Genomic DNA, 11,696 nt, shown 5'->3' with positions numbered 1-11,696 from the left:
TCATTTGCCGCACACAGCCTTCGCAAAATTAGAGGGAACATTGCTCCTGGGTGGTCAGAAACGGGGGAGGCTGCTCATTAATGTATAGAGGAGGATCTCTCCTGGCTGGTAGTAGCTTTGTAATGAGCTGTATGATTGGAACGCTGGTTTTCTATCAAGTATATGTTCCCATGGATCTAGAAATATGGGGTTTAGCAGATTTTGGGTGATGGGTATAAGAGCAGACAGTAGAAGCTATTTGTTTCCATCTTTCTAAGGTTCCACTATGGGGATTAGTCTATTTTACTGATCGATTACACTAAATGGGATCGAATGAGGCTGAAAACCATTTGATTTTGACTTTATAGTCAAAATCAAGAAAATGTCAGTGTGCAGACAATTTGATGAAGCTTTCTGGTCAGGCATGGGTATCCTAAAAACCAAGAACTGTATTCTTGGTGCTGGAGGCCTGTTCTACTACAATGAATCACCAAAACTCTGCTGCAGCTTAATTCAATTATTGCAAATTGAATGAAGATCAAGGAAAAAGAATGGGAAGCTGTGCAGGCTAGTGTATGATGGAAGAAATAATAATTAAACTGATTATTTTATATTATAACAAAAAATGATATATTAACCAAGAGTACAGTTGAAATACAGTATCACAAACAAAGATGATTAATAAAAAAATGAATATACATTAGCCCAAGTTGATAAAGTTCTGAACAACTCAGGTTCCCATATGATGGAAAACTTTTCTTATTGAAGTAAGCAGGTGAAGGAGTATAACATGGAGTAAAGGTAATCCCTGGTGTATGGAAGTCTGGTGCAGCAGGTCAGGAAATTAGCAAATAGCTGTTTCCAGATGTGCAGGTACATATGGCTTATAAGGGGATCTAAGCCTAAGTATTTCACCGCAGGATCATGGTCAGGGTGGAATGAGCGCATATGACCTGCACCGGGAGGACAGTCAGCAGGTGGCTGGATGACAGTGTGACCCAAGGAAAGGTGCTGAGTCCGTACCAGTGTCAACCGCCTACAGCGCTATGTGAGCAGCAGTCGTCTCCCACCCAGAGCCCAAGCGACAAATGGTGCAGTGTGGATATACCAAAATCCTGGCCTGTTGGGGAACCTCTATGGAGATGGTCATCCACTGGGCATAGTCCTTCATGTTGGTAATGTCACTGTGCAGGTGACTAATAGGTTTATGCCAGGGGTTTGCAAAGCTCCAATCCTCGTGGCACATGGGAGGTCCAAGTTTTAGAATATTCATGCTTGAGCACAGGTGATCTCAAAATGACTGACTGGAGCTAGATGTCTGATCAGGCTATTGCACCCACTATTTGCTCCATCTGCTGCCCCAGCCCTGCTACACTGACTGACTATTTCAGCATGGATTGCTCATTTGAGAAACAGAAGCTGCCTCATTCATATAGACCCCTACCTTAAAGTGCTGCAGTTCGCCTGTATCTGTACACACCCCACAAAATGCCAAATTTCCTCCCATAGATGCTGGATCCCTACCAATCAATGTGTGTCTGCATTAAAGCAGAATAAGTCACAGTGTGGGGGGGTGTATGTTTGATAATTGAATGGATTGTGTTTTCTGAATGTAGGACGTAATTTAGCACAGATCACTAAGGGCCTTATTCTGGTTCACTCTTAGAGGCAAATTCCTTCTTAAATGGACAAAACCATGTGCAGTGCAGGTGGGGCAGATGTAACATGCGCAGATAGAATTAGATTTGGTTGGGGTTTTACTGCAAAGTGAGATCTATATTGCAGTGTAAAAATAAAGCAGTCAGTATTTACCCTGCACAGAAACAAAATAACTCACCCATATCTAATTCTCTCTGCACGTTACATCTGCCCCTCTGCAGTGCAGCATGGTTTTGTCCATTTGAGAAGGAATTTGGCTCTAAGAGTGAACCAGAATAAGGCCCTTAGTGATCTGTGCTAAATTACGTCCTACATTCAGAAAACACAATCCATTCAATTATCAAACATACACCCCCCACACTTCACCCCCCACACTTTGTGAATTCTTCTATCTGAGAAGTGGGCTGTAAGCTGAATTAATGGCAGAGTTTGCAGACATGGATTCAGGTGCCTATGGAAATTCCTGGTGAGTTTTGCCGACGGTCTGTTGATGTGTATGTGTGTTCTGCTGTCTGACGACAGTTTTTGTGTTTGATAAATTTTGGCTATGGAATTCCTAGCCAAGATTGCCTCATTCCATCTCGGTACCCCTTTAGGTCTCATCAGGCCACTGCACCAGCCCTATTACACTTACTATGTGCTGTCTCTATGGGGGTTATTCACACCTGATTGTAAATGTGGGGCAGATGTAAAGTGCAGAGTTAGATTTGGGGTTATTTTGTTTCTGTGCAGGGTAAATATGGGCTGCTTTATTCCTACCCTATAATATAGATTTCAGTTTTAACACACCCCATCCAAATCTAACTCCGTCTGTTACATCTGCCCCACCTGCAGTGCAGATCCGTTCTGAATAACCCCTGTGACTGATCAGACCACTGCACCAGCCTCACTATATGCTGTCTCTATAAAACAAACAACAATATTCATACATAGATTATTTTTATTAAACTGTTTTTTAAGTTCTACATGTTCAGTCCTGACACACAAGACACGTAACATGACAATGTACAAGGGTGGAAATATTCGGTTTATTCCTGTGCCTGAGCCGCAGCTTTCCTCTCTTGCATCAACCTTTCCTTCTGCTTCATGAGGCATTTCCTAGCATTCCCAAAATAGCCGAGGTCCTCGTCTGAGAAAGGGAGAGGAGCGTCAACATAGAGGTGGACACATACATTTCTCTTTTCTTAAATGCAGCAAACAAACATTTATTATTATATATTTATAAAGCGCACACATATTCTGCAGCGCTGTACAGAGAATATTTGAACACTGACGTCCCTGTCCCAGGGGAGCTTACAATCTATATTCCATACCACATGATGTACACGCACACAGACATTCTAGGGTTAATTTTGATGTATATTGTTGTATTGTGGGAGGAAACCACGCAAGCATGGGGAGAATATACAAACTCAACACAGATATGGCCATGGTGGGAACGAAACCCGTGACCTCACACATTTCTGTTTTTATTTAAATATCAAGTAACCTGCATCTAACACTTTTTACCTGCCCTCATACAAATCATTATCGTTTGTCTAAAGCTGGGTACAACCTAGAACAGGCCTGGACAGTCTGTGACTCTCCAACTGTTGTGAAGTCCCAGCATTCCTTGCTACAGTTTTGCTATTAGAGAATGCCGAAACTGTGGCAATGCATGCTGGGATGTGTAGTTTCACAACACCTGGAGCACCACAAGTTCCCCAGGCCTGCACTAGAAGATATAACTCTCGTAGGATGGGGCAGTGTGTTCTTCATACACACTACCCAATCCGTCCTGCTTGACGTCACAACTGGGTGGGCTGTCAATATTGGGCTGTCAATCACCAACTGCTCCTATGCAGGTAGTCCATGGATCATCTGCACGAACAGCAGGGTACGCTGACATAGCTTTAAGTATGTAGAGAATATCCAAGAGAGGATGAAAGTTCTCTCTGGGTGGGGCATGAAAACACGTATCGCACAGTAAAATACATGCGCTGTGTGTGTGCAGGAGAAATATATACGATTCATATACCTGTGTAATGGTTATCTAGTATACAGACTTTATGTAGGTCTGATAGTTAGAGTGGATCACAGGTATTTAACAGAAATACAGTTTACACTATAATGAGCTGCCAGTCTCATTTGGGAGTCAGACAATGCTGTTCCCCGTATCAGAATATGACAATAGTATGACATGAGCATCCAGATATGGGAAATTCCAACAAAAAGTGGACATGGGTCATGAAAAATAAAATAAAAATTGGGATATTCAAAAATATGAATATCCCAGTGCTTCAGTCATAGTCTATAGTATTTTTTAAAAATCAGTTGGTAACAGTGTGTCACATGACATGCTGCCATTTTGTCTTATTTCAGTAATGGTTACAGGCACTGATTGTGACCACTGATTATCTATTGCGGTTTTCTGAAAACAAGGGTAAGACACTTGGATTATTGTAGTAAATAATACAAGTTGAGGACATGTACTGTCAGAAACTATATGTTGATAATCAGTATTTCATCTGAGAGTTACATCCGTTACGTTGGAATTGCCCATATATATTTTGTTTCCAGGATCAAAAACCGGTTGCTAGATACTTAGGGGGGGTATTCAATATGAGAGTAGCGCAAGAACCCAGGCTACGGCCATTCCAAACTCACTCAAAACTTGATTGAAATTTCCAGCTCACAAGTGGATAGGTTATAAATAATTACTATACCAGGTGGCAGAGTAAGAGCTACCATCATCTGCCATTGCAAATCATTTTATGAATTGAGAAAATATGGGTCATTTCAATAAAAAAAAAAAAAAAAAATGGCTTACATCTGTCCTTATACCCCTTGCACACCTCTGCATACTGCGCCTTCAGTGCGGCACAGTTCTTATTAGCGCTGGGTCCTTCCTGCTCCCTGCACGCGACAAATCGGGAGCGCATTATATCCACTATTTCCTTATCAACGAGGCTGAAAAGAGAAGAAAAAAAAAAAAACAGCTGACAATTAAAAACAAAAAACTAAGAAACCACACTGTGTAATTAGTGTTCATTCTAGCACCCTGCACATCTCAAGACCCGTGCAGTTCCTCTTCCCTGCCTGGGGGCATCGCTCTCTGCTGTGCTACTTCTAGCTCTGTCTGGTCTGTTTTTCAGCAGAGATACAGACCAAACTGTGTAGTAGCACCGCACTAAAGAGTGACTACATGGATTTTGAGAGGTGCAGGGTGCTACAATGAACATTGGAATTATTGCATGGTCATCTGTGTAAAGAAATACAGGAGGGTTAGACGGTCCTTCTACGACATGGTTGCCTATCTGACCCTCTCCATCAGGGAGAAAATGCTCTGTTCCTGGACTTCCCTGGTAATGTAGGATTGCCAGCACCTGTGGGGAGGTAGGTAATTGATAAGAAAGGTGTTGGCAATCATACATTACCAGGGAAGTCCAGGAACAGAGCATTTTCTCCCTGAAGGAGAGGGTCAGGTAGGCAACCCCTGTTCCACGAACATACTTACAAATCCCTTTTCCATTGCATGTTTGCCTCGTACTGGCACATATAGTCATCTTCTAAACACTGAGTCAGGTCGGGAACACGGCGGAAGTTTTGATGATAGTAGTAAATCTTTCTATTTGCTCTCTGACGTTCCATCCAATCTGTAAGGATACGTGGACAGTCGGATCACAGAGAAATGGTTTAAAGGGGAAAAAAAAAAAATTATATATATTTTTACGGTACTTATATGTTAGTTGGGCGCCCACTAACCTATTTGCTTAGTTTTCCACGTCAGCTCGCCACGCTTTGGGCTCGGTGGCTCGCTGCACTCGCTATATAAAAATCAACTCCACGCCGACATGAATAGTGGGGGTCTGAGCGTACTAACTATAGTGGGCGCCCAACTAACATATAAGTACCATTTTTACTAGTATGACGACTCCTGTCATTGTATTGATTGACACAGGGGAAAATCTTTACCTTTTCTTGTTTGGACTCTGAGAATAGAATCTCTTGGCGGGAAAGGTAAAGATTTTCCCCTGGGTCAATCAATGGAAACATAGAATGTGACGGCAGATAACAACCACTCGGCCCATCTAGTCTGCCCCTTTTCAATACAATGACAGGAGTCGTCGTACTAGTAAAAAAGTTAAAAACAATGGTGGCCATTGGTCGCCACAGTCTCCGACCTCAAGTCTTTAAAAGACAGACGTATTATGCCATGCTACACACAAGGTCGTAGTATTAAAGAGGTAGTGGTGAAAACTGAGGTCACCTATTTTAAACAAACATCGGTACTTGTGTATTATCACGGCGCTCAAGTTTCTTACGTACGGCACCGTAGGAAAATCGCATCTCATGGGCCATTTTGAGGGCCCATGAGATGCGTGCAATGCGATTTTCCTATGTAATTTATTCACTGCTCTCTTAGCCCCGGGGGATCGCATCTCCCGCAAAATCGCATGCAATTTTATAGGGTGTACGATGCCATTACATTAGCTATACAATAATATCATTGTGTGACGTACAATGAGGTTTTCGGCACCCCCCACTATCCACGGCACACCAAAGTGTGGCAAGCGCAGCGAGCCCTACGAGGGGCGGCGGAACGCGTCCTCCAACCTTTTCATACCCCTACTATCCACGTCGGCGTGGATCTGATTTTTATAGTGTGGCAAGCGCAGCGAGCCCCGCGAGGGGACGTGCATTACTTTACATGTATTCCGCTTGACCTCGCCACGCTTCGGTGACTCACCACACTATATAAAATCAACTCCACGCCGCCGTGGATAGTAGGGGTATGAAAAGGTCGGAGGACGCGTTCCGCTGCGCTTGCCACGATTCGGGGTGCCTAAAACCTCATTGTATGTCACACAATGTCATCCAATGATATTATGGTATAGCTAATGGCATCGTACACACTATAAAATCGCATGCGATTTTGCGGGAGGTGCGAAATCGCATCGCACGCACCTTAAAATGGCCCATGCGATGCAATTTTCCTACGCAGAATTGCTTAGTGGGCGCCGTGATAATACACAAGTACCCAAACATCACAGCAACATTTCCTCAGTTGGAAAAATTGGTGCTTCCATGCAACTATATGGCGAAGGGAGATTACATTCTGCATTCCCACACCGGCAAAAGATTCAGCATAAAATGGGCACTTACCTGTTGTTCCAAATTTGTAATCTATGTTATTATCTGCCCTTGTGGCCTATATTATATAGACAAGACGGAATGCCAATTTAAGGTACGGATGGCACAGCACCGTACAGCTATAAGGGCAGCTTTGAACACAGGGACAGGAGACCAACCTTTAGCAAGCATTTTGCAGCTTTTAAAAATGGTATGGCCACCTTGAAACACAGGGTTAAAGATCATGTTCCTTCAACTATTCGAGGTGGTGACCGTGCAAAAAAAACTTCTGCAGCTAGAGTCACATTGGATATATCGCTTAAACACTCTGCGATCCAAATGTCTTAATGACTCTCTGGGGGTAATTTAATAAGATGTGTATTTGAATTCACATGTAATGTTGCTATTGGCAACCAATCCGAGCCTGTCTACCAAGAGGGCACTAAATAAATAAGAAGTAGATTTTGATTGGTTGCCCATAGCAACATCACATGTGAAGTAGAATACACATCTTAGTAAATTCCCCCCTCTGGGTCTTATACATTTTATTAAGCATTTGCATAGTATTCAGCTTACAGTTCTAAAGAATCTTTTTACTTTGTGACTACTTATGATGCCAGTTCTTATTGGTCCTTGTAGCTTAATATGTAAGCTCTATAAACGATTTTTAATCTTCTTTTCAGCTTGTTATCACCAGAATACACATTGTATATGCATAGTAACTCAAGAATATTTACATTTTTCATACATTTCTTATCCCATTTTGTGTATATGGGGCAGCTGTGGCCCTCTTCCTTGATTCAATGTTATTGGATTTTTGTGCACTGTGTTTGCAGCGGTCGCCATGGATACACAGGCACACACGTTGCCCAGACGACGCGGCCGCCTCCCACGTCATGTCCGCCGGAAGTAGTAGCCGGAAGGACCCGCGGCCGGGAGGAGTCCAGTTGATGAGTAACTGTATTTATTGTCTTATGTCACTATGCACTGTTAATCTGATGAAGAGGATACGTTCCCCCGAAACGTCATTAAAATGCACTTATTCACTCTTTAACCGGGAGCTAAAGGTTTATACACTAGTAAGATTTATCCTCAGATCTGGCTGGTTGGAACAAACACCTGGTTATGGATGAGTGACAGTTTGTCAGTTTTCCAGCATTTCCAAGCAAATGGTCAACTGTCATTTGCCCTCATCCATTACCAGGATTTTGTTCCAACCAGCCAGATATTAAGATAAATCTGCTTGTGTATGGCCCACCTTTAGTCTTTGAGTGCCGGTGGAATCAGCATAAACCAGTGAAAGGTTACAGAAATAAAGTGGCTAAAATAACCAAAATACATAAGTGTAACTTCTGCAGAGCGTCTGTTTGGGTCGAATATCACACATCAGTGATGTCACGTCTTACCGATAGCTGGATCGCATGCTATACATCGTCATTTTACATACAGTGTATTGCATGCGATCCTATTCGCTGCAGTACTGACTCTCCAGATCCAATGAGCGGCCCCATAACAGACATATGTTTTGTCACTTTTCGCTCAATTGGTCAACCCAATGCATCAAAATAGTATAGAAAAGGGCCATAATCGCACTGGCGCAACGGGTCTTCAGAATGAAGGATTACCCAGAGGGACCTATTAACCGGACCCAACAGCATGGCAGCACAGGAGGAGATGGGGACAGCCCGATACAGTCCATGACTGTCCATGCCGGGGATGGTCGCATGCTGTGGAGCTCCGTCACCATCCACGGAGCTTCCACCATCCCCGGCCTCAGGAGCAGCTTGCGGCGGAGGGGACGGAGACAGAGGAGGCGGGCAGGCAGGCAGCGGTGGAGGAGGGGGGAAGCGTGCACCGCGATCCCCCGAGGACGATGCGGCCGGAGCGGGGGAGAAGGCTGACCCCACGCGCTCGCCGCAGCTCAGCAGCTTACCCGCACGGGGCGGGTGTGCAATCAGCCCAGGCGCCCGCCACAGCTCACCCGCATGGTGCGGGTGTGAAATCAGCCCAGGCGTCACCCCCTCACTTCCCCCGGGACCCGCCAGCATCCCGACGCGGCCTCCGGAAATCGAGGCCTGGACCAAGCAGTGCAGCCGCGGCCTCTCCTGCCGGCTCTGACGCGGCCCCTGCATCCCGGGTGACGCGGCCGGCTCACAGTGGCTGAGAAGTGAACGGATGCCCCCGGCAACACCACCGGCCGGGGGGGACACCCAGGACCACCTCCACTGCCCTTTGGACGCAGTGCCGGGCTAAAGGAAGAAAAAGAAGACCAGCAGACCCGGTGAGAAGGGACCCATCCCCCCCCCCAGGAGGCAGATCAGCCAGGGGGACCCCCGGCAATTCACCGCAGTGGCCGGTAGGATCCCCCCCTCCAACAGGCCGCACCAGCCCCGGGTAAACTCTGTGGCAGCTCCGCGCCCCCCCCCCCCCCCCCCTTCCACTGACTCTCCCCCGGCCTCACTGACTTTGCCCCCTCCTCCCCCCACCACCCACGGCTCTCCCCCAGGAAGATTCAAGATGGCGCCGCAAATGGCTGCCTAGGAACTGTGCAAATGTATCATGTGTTAACTGTACTGTCCCTGCTTAACTGTACTGTCCCTGCTTATATTGCTACCTGCCTGGCTGCTGCAACGACCAGTGGCGCCGCTGATGGCTGCCTAGGCGCTGTGCAGCTTGGCGGGTATGTGTTTCCTGTGTGATAACTGTACTGTCCCTGCTTATGTTGCTACCTACCTGGCTGCTGCAGCGACCAGTGGCGCCGCTGATGGCTGCCTAGGCGCTGTGCAGCTTGGCGGGTATGTGTCCCCTGTGTGATAAATGTACTGTCCCTGCTTATGTTGCTACCTACCTGGCTCCGCAACGACCAGTGGCGCCGACGATGGCTGCCTAGGCGCTGTTCAGCTCGGCGGGTTCATGTCCCTTATGTGATAAATGTACTGTCCTGCTTGTATTGCTACCTACCTGGCTGCTGCAGCGACCAGTGGCGCCGCTGATGGCTGCCTAGGCGCTGTGCAGCTTGGCGAGTATGTGTCCCCTGTGTGATAAATGTGCTGTCCCTGCTTATGTTGCTACCTACCTGGCTGCCGCAGCGACCAGTGGCGCCGCCGATGGCTGCCTAGGCGCTGTTCAGCTCGGCGGGTTCATGTCCCCTATGTGATAAATGTACTGTCCTGCTTATATTGCTACCTACCTGGCTGCTGCAACGACCAGTGGCGCCGCTGATGGCTGCCTAGGCGCTGTGCGGCGTGGCAGGCATGTGATCCCCGCAAGTGATGTCTTAATGCTCTCAATGTAATGCGTTTAATGTCTCAATGGAATGTGTAAAATGTCTCAATGGTATGCATGTAACGTGTCGTCGTTCCCCCCCCCCCCCATTTCATCCCTGCTGATGCTGCACTGTAATCCACAAAAAATTCCTAGTGTGCGCAAGCACACATGGCCAATAAAGTTGATTCTGATTCTGATTCTGATGACAGGATACAGAGTGAACTGGGGGCCAACTGTATATGTGTGTGTGCTGCACCGCTGCAAGAGCGTTAGCCAACACACGGTCCTGCAATGGCTGGGATCCAGAGCTTGCACCTTATGCCCTGTTTAATATTTGTCTGTCCAACCTCCCAACATCACGGCTCATGTGTCGACACTCTCTATGTCAACATGAGTTGATGAAGTCTACAAATTGAGACCAAAAAATAAAACAATCAATCAACCCATAGAAAAACTCACGTCGACCTTTTCCATGTCAACCTTTTGGAGTCAGCCAAGACACTATCGACCTTTCTTTTTTTTATCATAGCCATTTCCATGAGGCTGACAGCAGGACACACATACCACCGTACCGGGCAGCAGGGGAACTACAGGTCTCAGCATGCCCCAGCACTCACCATGGAAGGCTGTGACCGGACTGTCCACCACATAGTTGAAGACGGTAACAACCAGCTGGAGGGGATCGTAAAGGCCGCTCTGATTGTTGGGAGCCGGCGTGCGGCTGGGGGGCTCCGGGTACACCTCCTTGTCCGGCATCTCTCAGGTCACCCCGACGACCCCGGTCACAGGAAAGATGGCGACGCACTGCTGTAGGACCCACCATACGACACACAGAAGACAGGCGCCGCGGACAGCTAAGCAAGTCACGTGGTGGCCCCCATCCAATCACTGCGTGGATCGCGTTTCAAGCCTCGATTCTGGTGGCAGCTGTGGATTAGTGATGATGGTGTAATGAGAGCTATCTGCCAGCAGAGGGAGCGCCACATCTGTCACTTTTACTAAGGTTGCAGGTTTTAGTGGAAATTATTATGTATTTTTCATAAATTATAAATAATATTCATTTAAAAATATATATAAATTATCATTACTATTATTATCCTTTATTTACATGGCGCCCCAAGGGATCTGCAGCGTCCAATTACAGAGTACAAAACATGCTTGCCTTCTTTTTAAGTTTCCTCTCCGAGAGAAGCCCGGGGAAGAGACTATCACCAGCACTTCGCAAGCGGGGCCTGATCTAGTCATCACCAAGCCCCGTCCCCAGTACTGAAAATCCTGCAATTTGCATCATTAGCCCCGCCCCCGAAAGCCACAAATTGCGGTATTTACATGCCGCGACGTGGAGATAAAGCAGGGGTGCCTACTATCTGGCTGCCCCCTCCGGGAGAGGGCAGCCAGTTCAGTGAGGCAGAGGGGAGGGGGGGGGGGAGAGGAGAGGGGAGGGGGGGGGGGCACGATTTGCGCTAATTAATCCAGCTGGCATGGGGGGAGCGGGGGCTGTGAACAAAAACCGGGAGACTTGCCCACCTTCCCGGGAGGCCGGAAGGTGGACCCGATTTTCCGGAGGCTCCCGACCATTCCGGGAGGGTAGGCAAGCCTGTATTACAACCCTTGATATATGTGAAAGTTTCTATCATGTTCCCCCTTTCCCTTCTCTGCTCTAAAGTATACATATTAAG

General features: G+C 46.8%; 1 protein-coding gene across 1 annotated transcript; it reads right to left on the bottom strand.

The window, feature by feature from the left end:
- Nucleotides 1-2,560: 2,560 nt before the first annotated feature.
- On the bottom strand, nt 2,561-10,857 carry NDUFB10 (NADH:ubiquinone oxidoreductase subunit B10). Its single transcript, XM_083152601.1, has 4 exons — nt 10,635-10,857; nt 5,135-5,273; nt 4,448-4,587; nt 2,561-2,767 (listed from the first exon to the last, which is right to left on the bottom strand). Exons 1-4 carry the CDS (start codon nt 10,771-10,773, stop codon nt 2,667-2,669), a joined length of 519 nt encoding a protein of 172 aa, XP_083008727.1. The 5' UTR covers nt 10,774-10,857; the 3' UTR covers nt 2,561-2,666.
- Between the last annotated feature and the right edge of the window lie 839 nt (nt 10,858-11,696).

Source organism: Crinia signifera, chromosome 7 (assembly GCF_055691185.1).
Source record: "Crinia signifera chromosome 7, ASM5569118v1, whole genome shotgun sequence".
Taxonomy (NCBI): domain Eukaryota; kingdom Metazoa; phylum Chordata; class Amphibia; order Anura; family Myobatrachidae; genus Crinia; species Crinia signifera.
The sequence above is the reverse complement of the archived record's forward strand: the minus strand, read 5'-3'. Positions and strand labels throughout refer to the sequence as shown.

What these genes read in the sequence shown, in the direction of transcription:
- NDUFB10 (XM_083152601.1), bottom strand. Translation starts at nt 10,773, where the DNA reads ATGCCGGACAAGGAGGTGTACCCGGAGCCCCCCAGCCGCACGCCGGCT. An exon ending in ATGCAATGGAAAAGGGATTT is followed by an intron (nt 4,588 to 5,134) that starts GTAAGTATGTTC and finishes TTCTCTTTTCAG; the next exon opens with CCTCGTTGATAAGGAAATAG. An exon ending in CAAGGGGTATAAGGACAGAT is followed by an intron (nt 2,768 to 4,447) that starts GTAAGCCATTTT and finishes TCCCTTTCTCAG; the next exon opens with ACGAGGACCTCGGCTATTTT.